General features: G+C 39.3%; 1 protein-coding gene across 3 annotated transcripts in view; it reads right to left on the minus strand.

Moving 5' to 3' along the window:
* Positions 1-1,714: 1,714 nt before the first annotated feature.
* Mdfic (MyoD family inhibitor domain containing) overlaps positions 1,715-20,640 on the minus strand; it is a 78,929-nt gene continuing 60,003 nt past the window's right edge. For all 3 annotated transcript variants that reach the window (XM_034519569.2, XM_076913677.1, XM_034519567.2), the window contains one exon: positions 1,715-4,284. In XM_034519569.2, the coding sequence (XP_034375460.1) occupies positions 4,037-4,284 (248 nt within the window). In that variant the 3' untranslated portion in view covers positions 1,715-4,036. The remainder of the gene's footprint in view (positions 4,285-20,640) is intronic.

Raw genomic sequence — 20,640 nt, forward strand, 5'->3', positions numbered from 1 at the left:
CCATTGTTCACTGGAAATTTTGCAATGGGAAGATACAGGGTCAATTCAGTAATCAGTGACCATTTCTGCTAAACCGACTTTCATGTTACCACAATGTACCACAATGCCATTCTGTTTCCATAACTTTTTTTTCCTATTTAAAACCAAAGCTCTCATAATAATCTTAAAAAGTTAAGCAACAATGGAAGCCTCAGTGGTAGAGTTATCAGTTCCTCTCTGGAGATGTCCATTTTCCTCCTTGGGTTGAAAATTCCTGAGCATCATGTCATTTCCTTGGGATATCTGGTATCAAGTCAAGCACATAAAAAAACACTCATAGAGATGAACACTGCCCAGAAATAACAAATTCATGGTTAAAAACGTAAGGAGATGTGGAGGAAATCCTAGCAATATATTACCCATTGTTTCAAAAAAATTGGCATTAACATAAGAAGAAGGTAAAATAACATTTTATAAAACCTTAGTCCTGTGGACCTACAAATCACAAGTAAATGAAAAGAAGGATGAATAGTGTTAAACTCAAAATGATCTTAGTAGTAATGTTATTAATATATTAGTAAATATCATTGTTACTAAATGATTGATTAAGAGGATAGAAAAACATAAACAGTAAGTGGCACTGTAGAAGGCAAGTCATTCTTTGGATGGAGCTTTGATTTTGTTAGGTAGTGATGCATAATGGATAGAATTTCAGAGTCTTGGAGGATAGAGATTTTATGGACAGATAATGGCAAGTTTTTACACAAGGTTGCCTTGGCTAGTCTTTGATCTATTCAGACAACACCAGCACTTCAGATGAAGAAAATGCTTACAGAAACCCACTGTGAAGAGAAAGAATAAAGTTATTGTTTTCTTAAAAAAGAAAAAAAAAAAACAGACAAAAACAAAACAAAACAAAACCCAGCAAAAGAAACAAAAAAAAAAAAATGAAAATCAAAAAATCTTCTCATGAATAGTTATACCATTGTTTTTTGTAAAATCTCAACTCCAAAGTATCTCTAAATATTTGCCATTGCTGTCTTAGGTAAAAAGAGTTCTGACAATGGAGTTGTATGTAAAATTCATTAAATGTAACACCCAATTTTATGACTTGGAATACTTGCGTTTGCCACTCAATGTCAGCATGTACAAAACATTTTTTTTTTTTTTTGAGTTTTGTAGACTAAAACGCATTCCTTAAGTAAATAAATGAAATCAATCTACTGAAAAAGTTGGAAACCAGTGTATTGTTTAGGACTAATTCCTGCTCTTGGGTAACTCAGAAGGGTGATTGTGTGAGTTTGACATTACCTTGCGATTATAGCGTGAGGTGTGAGTCATCTCTGAATACTGTTTTGAGGGAGTGAAGTTCATGAAGAGGGAAGGAGAGAAGAGGTGGAAGGAAAAGAAGGGAGTGAGTAAGGACTGAAGAGGGAGGGGGCAGGTAATGAAGAAAGAAAGAGTGAGAAAAGAAGCTCATATTTTTTATATGCTGTGAATATTTAAAAGAACACTGTATTTTGGTATCAGAGCAGCAATGACTTGCAGACAAATGATTTCCATATATTTCTCAGTTCATTAGCAGGCATGAGTCTTGTGCAGGGAGACTAGGAAGTTTTTCAGGAAGACATATAAAAGGGTAACGAAAATCTTCAGGTTTTAAATTATTGTTGAAATTATTTAAATATAAAGCAACTAATACATTAATTACATACAAAAAGATCATAACGCACAATAAGTAGTCATACATCCTTTAATTTTGAAGTAGCCAAGATCCAGTTTGAAAATATGCCACATTTAAAATGAGACTGAATGTCTAGGTGTAAACTATAGCAATCAGTCTTGACGGCCAGAAGATTCAAGAAAACATTTTACATACCAAAATTCTAAAATATGCTAAAACTGTTTTCACATTTGCCTATTTTTTCTTTTGAATTATACAAGATGCCTTAAGGAATGGCTTGCCTGAAGTAGAGAGCTGAAGAAAAGTCCTACATGTACAAGTATGGAAATTAAATTCTGGTATTCACTAATGCTCTCTTTTACAGAAAAAAACATTTCTAATGCACTAACATTTTCATTGCAAATCATAGCAAGATATATTCAAGCATCAGACAAGTCTCTTGGTTAACAGTTTTACAGGATAACGAGGCAAATATTTTAACAATCATTAGGAGGCTTATCCATAAACAGATGGCTCTTCTTTGTCCTATGATATAAGCAGAAGCTAACATTGAGTATATAGAAATACTAACATTGCCATTATACTTGACATAGCAAATCAAAGCTTCTGTTTCAAAGACAGGAAAGAAGGCTCTACATTGTATTTAAAGTACATGCACATGTAAATTGGACTAGAAAGGAGACATACTTGCTTTTCTTTTTCAAAGAATATTTAAAATAATAATTTAATTGTAAGCCAGGCTAACTTTCAAAGGAAAGGCACTGGTGATGTTGTCATTCTTCATGAAAAATAGAAAAAAGTTCAAGTCTCCTAAAGATCTAGGCTGGCTAAAGGATTCCTAAGAATGCACAATTTCTAACAATTTAACATTCATCCAGAACTAAAAAGAATCATTAACAAAAACATACTCTCAAGAGCCTACAAGGAATTAGTCAATGTAACCAAATTTGAAATCTGGAGAGAAAAAAAACAAAACAAAACAAAACAAAAAAAAACCACATGGGAGGATGTGTATGAAACTGAACTCTCCCTTTTACATGAGCTGACTCCATCACTAAAGAATTAGTCTCATCTCAGACTCACTTCTTCTTACTTTAGTATCTTTATAATCTGCCACTTGGCATAATTTCACACACAGTTGGAATCCTAATATTTGTTGATGGTGGTGGGCCTCTGAGGTCCTCCTGTAGTAGATCCAAAACTTACATACTTATGAAATACAACAAGGTGAGGACTACAAGCCAATGAAAATAAATAAAGCCCCCCCCGCCCCCCCGACCCCTGCATGATAAAGAATTGAATCTTTCCAAATATAATCGAGCTTTGGAAAAACCCCAATGAATACTGGGATTTTTTTTTTTTTAATCTTAAAAAAAAAACTCATTTAAATGAACTTTGTTAAAAAGTGTTCTACAATTTTTTGGTAAAATATAGTTATGTTAACAAGGTATTATGTTTTCATTAAAATTTATAACACTTAAATTATGTGTAGGAAAGTGCATATTTGCATTAGTTCAGATTTTACAGTTCTAAGAAAGCTGTGTCGCTGCAATGTACAATGAAGGCAAATTCTTTTCACGTGTTCAGAGCGCAGACAGTTCAAGCTGTCCACCTTCAACTTTTTCCTAAATTTAATTAGCTCATCCTAGGGCATCCACAATGCCACATCCTCCTCCACGTCTTCCTCAGTAATCCATTATTGGCTTCTGTTTGTTCCTATGGCCTCTTGCCTTTACAGTCCTGAAGCCAGCGCGCCTTGCAGCCTGGTTCGTTTTTTACAGGTCTCCTCCTATTCTCCTTCATGGTGCTTCCTATTGCTCTGGATAGGGCAACAGGATCTTCCTCAGTGTGCTCTGGGCAGAACAAGAGAGGTGGAAAAGCCAGAGCAGACCAACACGGGAGAGTTCCACATCTGTTTACTGCTCTCTCTGCCCAATGTTTGTGCTTACTTAGAATAAAAAAAAAAAGTTTGCTTTTAACCTTTAATAGATAAACATCAAAGTGATCTGGTTTAAATACATACTGAGCAATGCTGTATTTAGAGCCAAGAGCTGCTCAGAATGGTTAGGGAAAACAGACATGTCAACAGAAAGAAGACATTTAACATTTTAGGCTGTGTGTGTCAAAATGTCTTCCGATTATTATCATCTACGAAGAAGCTTAAAAAAACCAGTTAGTCAGTTAAAACTTCACATATTAAACCACATACATCTGGTGAAAGAAGAAGAATTTCAGATATTACTCAAAAGGAATGAGTTAAACAGTGCAAATACTTGAGTTGCTTCATGGAAGTCTTACCATGTGCTTTTCCTTTCCTCTACAAGAAATATTGCAAAGTTGTCTCCAGTTTTAGTACAAACAAGAGATAAATCTTTATGACGGAAAACAGATGCCACAGCATTCCATGCAGATTTCTAAACAGTCTGAGGATTCACAGCAGGCATCCATGATGCCGCAGTCCATGTCACACGGGCAGCTACAGTCATCTCCCATCTCGTCGCCACAGCAACAGCAGCAGGCTTCGGAGGTGCAGATGCCACATGAAGCTTGTCCCAGGACAATGTTGCAGAGGGTCAGGAATTCACAGAACAAGCATGCCAGGATACAGTGGACACAACAGTCTTCATTCGAAGGCAAGAGAGGGAAGACACAGTGAGAGAAAGAGGAGACACAAAATAGCACGTGTTATACAAAGACTGGGTTAAAAAAACTGGTCCAAGTTACAACCCCAATGACACTCAGCCCTACACTTCTGTCGTTGATTGTGAGCTAGATGTACAACAAGGAGTTCCAGTTCAATTCTAGATGAGCCATCTCTACATGTAGAAACTGGGCTAGAAAAGCGAGCTGTGGTCATGTGTATGTGCATGTGCATGGGTGTTAGATTACCACTCTGACTCGCTGTGTCTCGGCTCTGGATCCCTGGTCTGGTCTCCCTTTTTTGTGTATGTCATCAATTGTTCCTGCAACCTACTGCTCTCTGGAACAGTGTGCTAAAATAAATGTACTAAGTAGAAGGTTTATACATTTGTTACACACACAGGCTTTAAAACTGGAAACAGCAAATGGGAGATATTAGACATATTAATCATTAATGCAGAATGTAAGCTAGAGTCCATTAACCTATGATCTATATGTTGTCTTTTCCAATCAACTCAATCTCTATCTCCCTCTCTATCTCCTTCTCTCTTTCTGTCACAAGGCCATTTATAGAGAAGCAGTGAGGCTGTCTAGTTGGGTTCCACTATAATAACTACCTTTACCTATTTCTAACAAAAGGGATAGGAAACACCAAGAACGACAGTAGCTTTCCCACGTCTTGATGGTGGCAAAGTCATTCAATCTCTATCATTTCTTCATGTTTTCCTAAATAACACTCACCATATTTCACCATATTTCAATATTCATATTGAATATATTTCATCATATTCAAACTGATGAGAAGAAAAAAAATCAAACAACCATCTAATGCATTTATTAGATGCTGCAAAATTCTTTTTTTAAAAAATTGTGAGAGGATTAACTGATGGAAGTATTTATTTCTCGATTCCTTAACACGTATCACAGAACCATGTGACTAATGCTTAAGACGTGTGCCAAGATCAAGGATATTTATACTTTTTAACAGTATACATTTTAGGTTATTTTAGGTTATTTTGTTGGTTATCAGTCTGTTTATATATTGTACAATGTAAGTTGTACTGTCCTGGGGATGAAACCTACATCTTGATGGTTGCTGGGCAAGTGCTCTACCCCTGAGCTACACTACCAACCTTCAATCGAGTTTCAACAAATAGTGTGAAAATTGAAGAATAAAGGGAGTCTCCCAACTGAAACCAAGGTTGTTGGCATGGATGGTCTGCTGTAATAGAGAAAAGCAGTCCTCGATCTGCAAGACTATTATTCTGTAAGCACCTGTGACCTGACAGGGTTGTTCCATTACCACTGTTCTAAGTGGTTCTGGTAAGGAAAAGCAAGCAGTAACGTTTCACTTCCACAAACCTAACACTAGCCATCCAATCAGCGTCCTAGCTCCTGGAACAGTTAGTTTGTCTGAAGTGGAGAACTTAAAGGGTGGCTGAAATAAAGGTTGAACTGCAAAGGCCTTTTCCATACATGGAACATCATGAAGGCAAAGGGGACAGAACATTCAGCAGAGAAATTACAGAACTGTTTGTGACGCTAAAGACTAACATCACATCCCTGACCTTTTCAACTTCCAAACTCATTCCCAAATACAATGCTCACGCAGAAACTAAAAGGACATGGGGGTGGTGAAGAGCTGAGATCTCTCCATCTTCCCCTAATGTGTGACTTTGGGGAGTATCCAAACATTTCGAACAAATTCTCTGTTTTTGATTACAAGAACATCTTATGAAAAACAGTGAGTCAATGTGGGAGTTTTGACTGTGCAAGTATGAAGATGGTGTGAGTCTGAAGACTGAGTTTGAGAACAAGTCTAAGGATTGTGAAGCCCATGGCCTTACAAGGTTCCTAGTTTATAGAGCATCTCGGGGTGAGTTCCTCTGACAATTCTTCTTGTAAATCTTCACCCCAGTTTCCATTTGATATTTCCTTTTTCATTTGATATTTTTCAGAATGATAATATAGTCATGATTTGTGAAATATGTGAAAAGTTATAGAGAAGTATTTATCATTAAGAAAATAGTGTTGAAGGTTTCCTGTCCTGCTGAATGCCTATAATCCTACCACTTAAAAGAGGGAGGATCATGAGTTAAAGGCCACTCCGTGCTACACAGTGAGAAAATGTTTCAAAATCAACATACTATTTAATTGGCAGTATTTCAGCCCTATTTAATTTAATGAGTCTTCAAAAATTTCCCATACTGATCAATTCCATCAACATTTCATTGAGAATTTAATTTCTAATTTCTATCCTAGGTAGAATGTTTAAATTTCAAGAATGAGAAAGAAAATTTCTAAACAGTATTCATTTCACTGAGTATTCTTAAACACTAGAACACTGGGCATAGAAATTCCTTATATAAAATATGCCACAGGAAGAATTATTTGTGTATGATAAATCTATCAAATATAAAGAGGAAAGAATGTTTGTCCTATTGAACATTATAACTAGAAATGTAGGTCAAACATGGTGGGGTCCTTGCCTGTAATCCTAGCATTTAGGAGACTAAGAGAGGTGAGTGGCAATGAGTTCTGGGCTAGCATGGGCTACACAGTGAGGCCCATCTCAAATAGAAGACAAAATAAAACAAAAGAAATTCATTGACTGAGGGAAAAATAGTGGATTTTAATATCTACTTGTGAATACTCATCCCATCAGAATGGACTCATCCTGCATGAAGTCCAGTGAGTAGCACATTTTTCTGAGAGGGCATGAGTTTCATCCACTTTGACTAGTATGGTTCCTTTTCCTTCTGTGCAGTATTTTAGTTGATGAACACACCAGATCTTAACTCTTGCAAATCTCTAAACATTCTGGTTGCTCCTGGAGTTCTGCTTGACTACACATTGCTTTTAGAGCAAACTGCATACAAGTTCCTGAGAATACATGCTAAATTAGTAGCTGTAGGATATTGGGGTTAGAGTATTGCATATATTTGATATTATTAAGAAATGGAATTGAAAAAAAGTCCCCAAAGCAACTGCTCCATTGTTTATTCTAACAAAGCAAGAGATCCTTCACTTCTTTTATCAGTCACTGAAACTGTCTCACTTTACCACATGACAAGTCATTGAATTTGACATAGCCACACCCCCCAAGAGCTGTGTAGTTTTGTGTTTGCCAATACAGACTGTTTTCATTTCTGTTGACTAATCAAGTTTTCTCTTCATTGTAATGTATTTTCACTGTGTTCATAACTGTTCCCACGTTTGCACTTTTTTTCTCATTGGTTAGTATACATGCTTTATAAATTCAAACTACAAGCCCATTGTGAAATGTGATGGACCGCTCACTGTATAACATGAGTTAGCTAAAACAAAGCAACCGAATGGAGAGCTGACCTGATCTTTAGACTTGAGCATTCTAGGTGCTAAAGGCTAATGCTAGTCAAATCTTAGAGCAGCTGTAGATACAGTATCATATGGTCAAGGCAGTGAAGTGCCTCAGACAAAATGAGAATACAAAGAAAGAACAGAAGAATAGGAACTATTACTAAGACTTGGTAGAAGAATGAACTGGTAACTTTCAGTGTTTCTGCTTTACTTGATGGTAAAGGTGAGCCTTTAAGCCACACTGAGTTGGACTGATAAACAGTCAGCCCCATTGTTGAAACAGATGTAAGAGAGCAGACAGCCTAGAGATGATACCTCACTGAAAGATATGAATCTGCAAATCTAAAACCTAAAAATATGTGTCCATGCGTATGCAAAAGAACAAAGATGTCATGAAAAATTCCAGTGGGGAAGACCTGATGAAGACAGACTTCTCAGAAGATGAAGCTCTTCACAGAAAAATTAAAATTCACAAAAACCCATCACCACATGAAAGACATGGTTCTACATGGTTTACTAGAGAGCCATTAAAATTAAGAGAGTAAAAACCCTAAACCAAAATATCCCAAACACTTTAGATCCCTTTAAAACACAAATGAAGAAAACCAATCTATTAACAAGTACCTAAGGAAGCCACAAACCAAAATTGTAATGGTTACAATGATATCAGATAAGACATCTACACATGTGCACTCATTCTCTACTTACTCTCCATAGAGAAACAGAAGAATCGACCGACCCCTACATTCTAACACACCAATTACACAGTCGTATTTATTACTTGCCAAAAATAATTCTTTTTTTTGTTTTGTTTTGTTTTGTTTTTCAGAATTCTGACTCAGCACAGTGGAACAACTACAGACACTGAGCGCAAAGATTTATTACAGATTTTGTGCTTCCTGCTGTCTAGAGGAGTCAGAGACCACAAATGACTTTAAGGTAGTGGAGACATGTGAAGCAAAAAATGGATTGTAAGGATTGTCCTGTCAGTGTGGTAGAGCATGCCAGCAAGTACCACACTAGGGAGCTAGAGGAAGAAAAAGCAGAACTTCCAGAGCAGCCCTGGCCTTAAGGAGAACAATGCCTCAAACCAACAAACGAAATCAACTGCAGAAGAGGAAGAAAATGTCAGGTGAGGAAGCACACATCATAATGCCAAGGAAGGAGCCCTACCGAGAGAGAGAGAGAGAGAGAGAGAGAGAGAGAGAGAGAGAGAGAGAGAGAGCTGCAGAGATGACTCAGTAGTTAAGGGCACTGACTGTTCTTCTAGAAGGCCTGAATTCAATTCCCAGCAACCACATGGTGGCTCACAACCATCTGTAATGGGATCTGATGCCCTCTTCTGTTGAGCCTGAACACAGCTATAGCATACCCGTATATATATAATAAATAAATAAAATCTAAAACAATAAAGAGAAAAAGAGAAAAAAGAAGGAAAGAAGGAAGAGCAAAGGAAGGAAAGAAAGGAAGGAAAAGAATAAAGAAAGGATGAAAGGAAAAGTTAAAAAAAAAAAAAAAACTAAATAAAAAATCCCAAATAACCAAACCAAATTTGGGAAGAAGAGTAGAGAAACAAAGTTTAAAAAAGAAGAGCTCTCTGCCTGTATGTGGTTCATTGTCAAAAAAAAAAATTCCTTTTCCCTGGGTCCTTGAGGTTTTCAGTTTTTATGGGTTTTATTTAGTCATGATTTGCAGTTTTTACCAAAACTGTTTAACCTTTAAGAAGCCAACTGGGTTCTGGGATGACTGCCTAGCCTAAACTGGGCCAAGCAAGAATTGTGCAATTCAGTGTACTGAAAGAACTCAGCTCAAGACTGACAGCTACTGTAACTTTAGGAAAAACAAAGGAACACAGCAGCAGGAAAAAGCTTAGAAGAACGCATCAAAAGAGATGATTAGCAGGACATTTGATTTTAAAAGCATCAGCAAATAAAAGAAAAAAAAAAAAAACAAAACGTACCATTATGAAGTACTGCTGTCACAGTCCCAAGCCAAGGTCACCACTTGTAAACCAGTGCTGCAGCCCATCTGAGGGGCTTGCGGCCCCACCCCATCCCTAAGGTAACAACTCAAGCCATAAACAGCCCCTTAGCCACTGGGGGAAATTGTCAATGACTGATCTCAGGAACTCTGTTTTGTTGAAAATGAAACTGAAGGCTTTGTTTGTGAGAAGAGCCAATTTATAATGAAAGTATCCCAGATCGACTTATCTGATCAGTATGTTGCCAAATGCACTAGGAAATACTGACATCAGGAAGGCAGTTTGTTAGAGCAAAGATTTGATCAAGTGTCATCAAGAGACAATTTGAATGATATACTCAGGTCTATGATAGACAAGTCTTTTTCTTTCTTTCATTTCTTCCTCATAAGATGTGGTACAACAGGTACTCTTAATTTCTTGGAACAAAGATACCCGGAACAGGAAGTAGAATACAGGAACGAGCAGAAAGCAGAGAATTCTCAGAATCGCCCACAACCCATTTTTGAGTGAAGAAAGGTATACATGTCTCTTATCTTGACTAATCTGTAATAAAGTTTCCTATGACTTAAAGTGAGTGAACATGAACATACTTTCCTTTCTGGGTAACTAGCATGTAAATGAGATGCTGAGAAGCAAAAAGGTACATTAGCACTTGGCAAGCCAAGGGAAGCGATGCTGCATCTTAACTGGCAGAGGGACACGCCATTAGTGTTTGAGAACACTGCTTTGAGATCAGTTTTACCATCATGGTAAAGAGAACCCAGAATTACTCGCCCATCTATTTGCTTAGTGACGATACACACAACACAGAGGCTGGGGCCTGACTGGGGAGTGCATTCCTGATGTCAGACATCACATCGCTGACCCCAGAAATTGCACCATTGTTGTTTCTTAATAGAGAATGGAAAAGCAGGCCAGAGGTATGTTTGACTTATCCCAAGTCACAGCTACAATGGCTGAAAGGCTACCCTTTGAAAAAAAAAATTCAGCTGGTAGGGCCTGGCACAAGCATCTCCCAGGGAGTTCTGCTTTTCAAGTGTGTGGAGTGTGGGTGGGTCAGGCATATTTATGAATTCTCCACAGTAGCTCAGCTGCAGGCAAATGACTGACTGAAGACAGGGGCTGCACAGCATTCCCGGCCCCCAGCCGGAGACTGACCACCTGCCTGAGAAACAGGCCTGGAGGTCACCGCCCACACAGAGCCTCTGGCACATGGCAGTCCCTAGGGCTCTGGGCCATGGCTAGAAAACAGAGGCAACATTTTCCTAATGGAGGGGAAACTGAGCTAGGTCGGGAGGTTTTTAAAAAGAAAGTTAGAGAAGAGTTAGATTTTCCATGCGGAGCTGACTTTGGGGAAATGAACAATCATCTTCATTATCATCTTTCTTCTCAACAAATTCAGAAGAATATTAGAAAAAAAAAGAAAAAAAAAAAACCACCCTGTCCTCCTGCACTCACTAAGAGACTCCTCAATGGCTTCCCTGCCCTATATCCAAGCCCTGGAACCCACCTGGCCCAATGGAGGGGTTACTATAGGTCACAGGCAGATAGCCTGGTGTTGTGTTTCTGCCCCCCTCCCCACTGCCCCCTCTGTTCTTTATTCGGTTGCCAGCATTGTACACAGCCAATGCACTAAGTATTCTAAATTCCCCAAGATTTGATCCAGAACTTGGTCTCAACTACAGCACTAGTCTAAGAAGTCTGTTTGAAGGGTCATTTTAGAGTCTAGGAAGACAACATTTATATCAGAGGATTTATTGTTTCATAGAAGTTTAACACGGACATCTGAAGAGGCAATGGCCCTTCAGGTGTTAGATATGTCACTATGAATCACTACGTTTTCATTTTCTTGATTTATTGAGTATAATATATGATGTGCATTTGAGTAAAGGCTCTCTCTCTTTTTTTTTTTTTTTTTTTTTTTTTTTTTTTTTTGGCACAGTGTGTGTGGAGGTCAGAGGACAACTTACTGGGATCATTCTCTCCACTTAGCATGTGGGACCTGGGGGTTAAACTCAGGTCACCAGGCTCGGAGGCAACCCACCTTTAGGTCTTGAGCCAGCTTGCTGCCTCAGAGGTACTTGCCTAGTACATTTTACATGTAAAGTTAAATCAATATCTGGGTTGAGAGTGTCTAGAATATCAGTGATGCAAATTATAGCAAGGGTTTACTGACTCGTTCATATTTAAGATGGCAAATTTGATAGAATGTCACTTTCCTCAGGGACATGATAGACACTAAACAAATACAGGATTAACAGGTGGCACTTGCTAAGTACTAGCAGTGTGATGATGATGGTGGTGGTGGTGTTAAAATATGGTTCCAGGGAGACTACAGCTCTCCGCTGTCCAGCCAGTCTCTGTAGTGTAGCAATAGAGGCCATTCTCCTCAAATCCAAGAAAAGAAGGCCTGGAGAAAAATTGCTCAGACACAAAAGAGGAGAAAGAACCAAAAGTAACTAATTCTAAGAGACAGACACTGCAGAAGTGAGAAACAGAAATCCAGCCCCCCCCCCACCCCCCAAAAAAGTAATCTGTGTCTGGCTATAGCAGAAGGTTTAAAATAATAGTCGAAAAGTTTCCCATATTGCAATCATTAGCTGTTTTCTTCAGAAGCAAGAAGGCTGAGAGAGAAAAAAGGCAATATTGTATGTTTTTCTTGAATGTACTATTTTTAAGTTGACCATTGGTAAATATATCTAATTGGTAAATATAAGGTTGAGTATAGTTTTGAATAATAAAGTCTACAACACTTTATTTACTCATAAAAAAGCATTTTGAAGGCTTTCTATAAGGTTCAGAAGGTAAAGGTACTTGCCACCAAGGTGGCTGACCTAAGTTTGATTCCCAGGACACATGTGGTAAGAGAGAACTGACTCTTATAATTTTTGCATTTCACAAGTGCACACACACACACACACACATACACACACACATATACACAACCCAGTAACTAAATAAGTAAATATAGCATTATTAAGAAAACATTGTTTTGCTTGAAAGAGCAATAGCCAGTAGTTTGCACAAGTTGATAATAGTGCCTTTTATGGTCAAGACAAAACAAATGTGAATAGTCCTCTAGTTTTAATGAAAATATGTATTTAAATAAAAATGATGGAAAATTTCTTTCCAGATGCTTAATTTAACATTTTTCTCAATTTTATTTTCCAAGCTGCATTTATTTCACAGCTAAACTTTTGGCTCGACTCTTCTTACTTATGTCTTTGGTTTAAGAATTGTGCAAGGCATATTTCAAGAGAACTCAATTTTTTAAATGGCAAAAGGCCCACAATGATGTGCCCACTACACTCTATGAAGTGATGATAATGAAAATAGGTAAATTAACGTCAGTGAAAGTAGTCTATTACAGACACCCATGGAGTTGGCCAGGTTGCCTGTATCTGAAATCCCCATGGCAGAGTGAAGCACACAAACATAGCAAGTGAAGGCTTGAGTCACTCAGGCTAAGAATTTCACAGGACAGGGATCATGCGCACTTCTCTGGACACTTGACTTGCTGGGACTTAGCAGGAATACAAAGGGTACCTCTGCCATCCAAATTACATAAAAGCCCCAAACAAAGCTGTCTTTGCAGCAGGGTCCTCTCCTGCAGAGGCAAGACAGTTTGTCCAGCAGGAGGCACTACGTCCTACAGGCAGGAGATGTCTGGTCTAGGAAAGGCCCAGGATGTGTTCCCTAGCCTTGACAGAAGGGAGAGGCCCCAAGCAAAAAGTCACAGCAGTCTAACACACACACCAGGCAAGATGAAGAGACAGGCAGAGTGAGCAGCTACCACGGGACAAGACACCAAAGCACAATTCAAAGCTGTGCACAGGAGGTAAATCCTATTATTTATGGAATTAATTTGTGAATCAAGGATGGTTGTTAGTCTTTCCACATCACCCTTTCTCAGCCTGTCTCATCTATTCATGTAATGTGATGCTTTTCAAAGGCACCACCGCAAGCCTCAGATGAGCAAGACAGCATGACACTAAAATTATAAGGTATACATGTCGCCACTTGAATTTAGTCCCCCAACAATTCTGAAGCCAAAACAACCTAAGGACGTGTTGGCGAGTGTCCTAAATGTGACAGCCGTGGTTTCTGGCCTGCTAAACAAGACGTTTTGTAGGCGTGTCGACTACTTTAAATTGTGGAAGAGAAGATAAAAATAAAAACCCTCTCCGTGAGATGCTTCACAGTCCCCTCTGCACTTCAGCCCTGCCACCCCCCAGCTGAGCCATCCCTCCCTCAGTCACAGCTCATTACTGACTACTGCCATTCACACTACAAAAGGCAAGGCTGTAAGTTTCCAGGTGGTTAAGGCTGTTTGTGTTTGTTTGAACAAGCATAACAGGGAAAAAAACATACTTCCGGGGTGCACAGACAAAAGGACTGCAGAGAGGAATCATCCTTCTGTCCTCCCCGAGTGTCACAGTTGGGGAAATGTCATGTTATTTAGGAGGACTGTGACGCTAGAAAGCTTAGACTGGCTTTCCAGGCTGGCTCTCTCACTAATGGATTAAGAAATCTTAAGCAAGTCATTTGTCTCTGTGTTGGTAGGCACACGGCAGAGGGGTAATAACTGCCAAGCTCTTTGTAAGCACTAAGACTCCATCACCATGGAACCTGTTATTTAGAAGAATAGATTTTTAAATCTAGCTTAGGGTCTTCTCTTGACCTTTTTTTGAGCCATTTTTATCTGTATTGCAATATTAACTTCTCTTTTAACAAAGGGTTTATTTTTATTTACAACCCCCTCCCCCCCCACACATACACACACACACACACACACACAGAGAGAGAGAGAGAGAGAGAGAGAGAGAGAGAGAGAGAGAGAGAGAGAATATGTGCCACAGTGTGCAGGTACTCCAGAAGTCCATAGTGCCTGGTATCACAGAGGTAGATTTACAGGCGGATGGATGCCTCCTGGTGTGGGTGCTGAGAAATAAATGTAGGTTCTCTGGAAGAGCAGCAAGTGTTCAAAACCTCTGAGTTGTGTCTCCATCAAGTTCCCAATATACATGTCCATTTACGTGCATGCATACCTACCTGTGTGTGTGCCTGTGTATGTACGTGTGCATGCATGTGCACGTGCATGTGTGCCTGTGTCTCCATGTGAATATGTGAATATGTGTGTGCATGTATGCGTGCATGTGTGCCTGTGTGTCTCCATGTGAGTATATTTGTGTGTATATGTGCCTGTGTGTGTCTGTGTGTGTACATGCATATCTCTGTGTGTGTGTTTCTGTGTGTCTGTGTGTGTGTGTATACAAATGAGTGGCTGTGGGTACCCATAAGTTCATACTGAAGCAGACATCAGGTCTCTTATTATATCACTTTCTCTTTCATCCCCTCAATACAGAATTTCTTGCTGAACTTGGAGCTCAGAGTACTGGAGCTGGTCTGGCTGGTCAGACAGCACTGGTGAGCCTCTTGTCTATCCCTAATGTACCTCTATTATAGGTATGTGCAGCACCACACTCAACTTTTACATGGGTGCTAGTGTACCAAACTTAAATTGCATATTTGTTTAGCAAGCACTGATCAATGTCCCCAGACTCTTACCCACTGTTCTCTGTCCTGATCTTCACTGAAATAAAGTACAATGGAAAGCTAACTAATGTTGAATAAAAGCAGACTAAAATTCAGATAAGCCTACGGGACTGGACATCCATAACATACATAAACCATAAAGTACTAGAGTCTTCAGGCAGAGGATGTAGGCTTCATAAAAATGTTGGGTGATCGTCAACATATAAACTACATTCTTTAGACCACAAGACACACAAGACAGGCAGTATTAGACAGAGAGGACTTTTGAAACTGGCAAGATAGTACGAAATGTGAAAAAAATAACCCAAATGACAAAATATTCTCATCATTTTTTTTTCAGCAGAGGAAATTCAGGGACAAGGCCTTGATGGTTAAATTCAACAAAACTTACTGAGCATTGGCTTAAGAGACAGACACTGCTCTAAGTACATAGACAAATTGCAAGAACATGATGATGTTAAGGAGAGTACAGTGGCAACAGAGTAAGACAATTGTCATGGTTCAGCTAGAGACATAGTGCTAGGGGGGTGCTGGCAAAGCAGGCTGCCATGCCACCCCCACACTACCTTGGTTCCTATTTCCCAGGCACTGATAGAAATAGTTCACAAATATGTCTTCATTAAACATAAAATTGTATAAGATAGCTGTTATGGTTATCCTTCAAAGTGAAATAAATAGAAGAGTCCCTGTCGATTCATATTTGCAAGACGGAGTTGCGAAGGACAAGAAGCATTGAGCACAGGGTTGATGGGGAAAGTCAGACGGATACACGAACTATGCCTTAAAGAAGGACAGGCTAATTGAGACAAAAATAGGGAAATGCTCCACCCAGCAGAAACATTATGCAAAGGAATACAGCAAGAATGTGCTGTACTATCTTTTTCTTTAAATAATATGATGATTCAATTTTGTTGAAGCTGGATTAATCAAGAAGAAATCCTTCAATTTTCTATGTCAGAAGCAAGGAGTCACAGAGGACATGCAGTCACAATCACAGGATCAGTGGGGTCAAACAGGTGACTTTAAAGAGATATGAGGCATTAGAGTGATATAAGTTGACATGACACTGGTTGAAGAAGAAATGAAAAGAGAAGCGTCATGTGTCACTTCCTGGCCTCTGGAGCCATTTACCAATGAAGAAATCTAGATTTGCTATAAAATTGATTTTCAGTATGACATGTCATCGATATGAGGCATGTTAATCCCGAAGATACTCAAATGGGGGTATTCAAAAGGAGCAGACGCTGGCCTGAAGCCTGGGGAGCACAAAGATCTGTAAGGAGTGGAAGCTACTACAGCTTTCATAGAGAATGACAATGTGCAGTTTCCCAGGGAAAATATACCCGGGTGACAGGAAAGGAACAGAGGAAGAGCTGAGCTATTGGAAATAGGAAGTTGCTATAGAATGCCATCCTTTAACTATGGCATGGCTACTCACGTCTTGAAATCAGAATAGCTGCAATTATCCACATAAAACCCTCACAGGATAGGTCCCACTAACATTCCCTTGTGGAGCCATAAACAGTTAATTTTGGGAGGGGGCTGTGGTTCTTTCTACATGTCACCACCTATGAGTTGCCCATAATCCTCAGTGAGGGTCCTACTAGCAACTCCAGTGAGACTCACTGTTCACCAAGGTAACTTGAATGCAATTATTTATTTGATCTGTCCTGGTGCTCTATCTGGAATGAGCAGAAATTTGTGAAAGTCTCTTGAGAAAAACTCACACAAGAGCAGTTAATAAGAACAAAGGCCGGGAAGATGGAGGTACCATGAAAGGGAGAGGAAGAAAAAAAAATGACTGAATAGGTATGTCAGGTACTCTGGCCAGAGAAATTCCAGGGATACAATGGGAACGTAGGTGAATAGCCAAGCCATCGGGAATGACTAGAAACAGACAAAACAGGTCACAAATGTAAGAAATCTATCTGCCTATATAACCAGAATGAGAAATGTAAAAGAAATGAGCAACTGAGAAAAGATCCTAAACACACACTCACATGTATGCCCGCCCATACACTCACATGCATGCCCATACACTCACATGCATGCCCATACACTCACATGCATGCCCATGTACTCACATGCATGCACATACACTCACATGCATGCCCATACACTCACATACATGCCCATATACTCATATGCATGCACATACACTCACATGCATGCACATACACTCACATGCATGCCCATACACTCACATGCATGCCCATATACTCATATGCATGCCCATACACTCACATACATGCCCATATACTCATATGCATGCACATACACTCACATGCATGCACATACACTCACATGCATGCCCATACACTCACATGCATGCCCATATACTCATATGCATGCACATACACTCACATGCATGCCCATACACTCACATGCATGCCCATACACTCACATGCATGCCCATACACTCACATGCATGCCCATACACTCACAAGCATGCACACACATATAATGCACAACACACATGTTCACAGGCATACACACACAACACATATGTTCATCTGCCTGTACACACATACAACACACGATCACAGGCACACGCATGTTCACATGCATCCACACAGAACATAATGCTCCCATGCACACACACATATATTTCTAGGAATTCATCTCTGGGCACTACACTCTGGAAGAGCTCAGATAGAGTCAGGAATGGCTTCTCCTGGAGTGCATAGAAAGCATTCACTGACAAGAAGTGGGCTACCACAAGAAGACAGGCATCTCCTGCTTTGAAGTAGAGGGAACCTGCTGAGGCTGAGGTTCAGGTGAGCATGAAGGGAGTACAGAGTAGAAAGACCTTGAGGAAAAGCTGGTGGCCTTTTCTGTCTTTGCAGAATGAGAGAGCTACTGTATAAAACAAGCAGAAAGCTCTGCTTGTCTTCCTAGCTCACTGCTATGTTAGGAACACTGAATTCCACAGATCAAGTACTCAAAAAATATGTCAGTTAAGTCTGGGGCACATACTCTGATGAGACTCTAAGAATCCTGTTTAGACCCAAGGCCACATGAGTGTAAGGAGAGCAATTTTAAGACCATCAAGATTTCTTCAGTAGTGTTACCGCCTGGAATAGACAGACGTTGAAAGTACAATATGGATCTCTAGTTTTGAAAGCAGGTCCACCGAATAATGCCAGGGTCACAAGTAAGACTGGAATTTCCGTAAGATGGCCACTGTGAACAAGGAAATCAAAGCACAGAGAATCATAGAGAACAGTTTTAGATAGGTAAGTAGATACATAGGTGGATGATAGGTAGGCAGTAGATGACAAAATGATGATGACAGACAGGTGACAGACATGGAGGGATGATGAATGATATTAGATATATAGATAATGATTACAATAAATACATTTTAGGGTGTAGCTTTTTATTTTTATGTATGTGATCATGTGTGTATTTGTACTAGTATAGGTGAACATGTGTGAGGATGCCCCTGGAAAGCAGAAGAAGATGTCAGCTATTCTTGACTGGGAGTTGCAGACGAGACTGACTGCGCCCTTAACACAGGCACTGGGATTTGAACCGCTGTCCTTTGTAAGAGCAGGAAGCGGTCTTAATCACTGAGTTATTTATTCCTTCTGTCCTCAGATAGATTTCTAAAAATGTTTTTTCTTTCTTTTATAAGCAATAGAAAAGGAGAATCACTTGACTATAATGTAAGTTGGCACTTCCCCTTCAGAGTCTAGCACACGGGCTGACCTTTGGTAAATATTCATTTACTCAGAGGCAGCCATCTGAGTGGCCTATGGTAAAGTTGGCTTGAAGTTTCACTGGAAAGTCTCCCAACAGTCCACAAACACCCAGCCTCAGGAGTGATCTACTACAGATATTGAAACACTCTTTTTAAAATAACCATTGTCATTCCAAAATGCAATTTCTGCCTCACTCACTGAGCATAATTATTAGGAAAGAAAATAAACTTCAACTCCTTGTGTCAAGTTTAAATGATGTTATGCTATTGGGATATTATTCCCCAGGAGGTCCACATCCTTCAGACTAATTTCCCCAGAGAAGCCACAGAACAAACTTAGGCAGGCTTAATATGTCTCTGGAAAACTGTATATTAATCCATTTTATTCTTTTCTTTCAATTATCCTCACATTTCCCCAAACTCTTGAGTTTTTCAGTCTTCTAAGCAACAATACTATTTACTTGTGTGCTTTTATTTCCTTTCAAAATAAGTGGATTGTTTTCTAATGATCCTACCTCACTCCTCCGATGGCCTCCCACTCCTCTTCTGACCACCTTCTCAATTTCCCTCCAGTGCACTCTGAGAGCAACAGATGGCAATACCAACACCCCCAAGCTCCAGAAGGGCCTGAGGCCACACTCATTACACACCAGTTGAGATCACATATGAAGATTTGTCTAACAGCTCAGAAATGAATATATTGTCAGGTTGTTGACGTGAAGTTTTTCCTATTTTCTCTTGTACTTATCTATAAAGATTTAAATGATAACACAAGACATAGCATATAAACGTAACATACTCCCTTCTGCTATCACTTGGCATTGCTAAGTATGTGTTAATAAAAATATGGCTTGAGCTGAAGGGGTTTGCAACCCCATAGGATGAACAACAATATCAATCTACCAGACTCCCCAGAGCACCTAGGGACTAAACAACCAATCAAAGAGTACACATGGAGGGACCCATGGCTCTAGCCAAATATGTAGCAGAGGATGGCCTTATCAGGCATCAATGGGTGGAGAGGCCCTTGGTCCTGTGAAGGCTCAGTGCCCCAGTGTAGGGGAATGCCAGGGCAGGGAGGCAGGAGTGGGTGGGTGGGGAACATCCTCATAGAAGCAGAGGAAGAGGGATGGTATAGGGAGTTCCCAGGGGATTAACTGGGAAAGGGGAAAACATTTCAAATGTAAATCAAGAACATATCCAATAAAAATATATTACTGATTTAAAAAAAGCAATACTTCTTTAGAAATTTTCTATGTACTGTAGTGTTTTTAAGGATACCATCTGCATGTGCCCTTTAGTATCAAGTCAATTTACTGAGAGTCCCCCCCAAAAGCTATTTGAAAAGTCTTTTTCCCTGTCAAAATACATAGTATATACAAATTTACAATCTATGCATGTCATAAAACAAATAATTTTCATTACAAAGAATGTTCAGACAGTAAGGAGGTAAAAGCATATGTCTCCATGTTGTTTTGTGTTTGCCTTTTGTTTTTGATGTGTCATGGGAAAACATTTTTAAATTTGTGAATTAAAATACACAGAATTTTAGGACAATCACTGATGTTAAATTACTTATGCTATTAAAAGTGAAGGTAGAACAAATACATGTTACTTTGTAAATAAACTAGGAAGATCTTGTAGCAATCAAATAGCTACTGATTTCAGAGTAGTTAACTAAGGTAAGCAACATTCATGATTTCTACAACTGTAATGCAAAAATGAAAATTCTAGTGATAAGGTCACAGGTGCTATAAA

This window comes from Arvicanthis niloticus, chromosome 15, assembly GCF_011762505.2.
Source record: "Arvicanthis niloticus isolate mArvNil1 chromosome 15, mArvNil1.pat.X, whole genome shotgun sequence".
NCBI lineage: Eukaryota > Metazoa > Chordata > Mammalia > Rodentia > Muridae > Arvicanthis > Arvicanthis niloticus.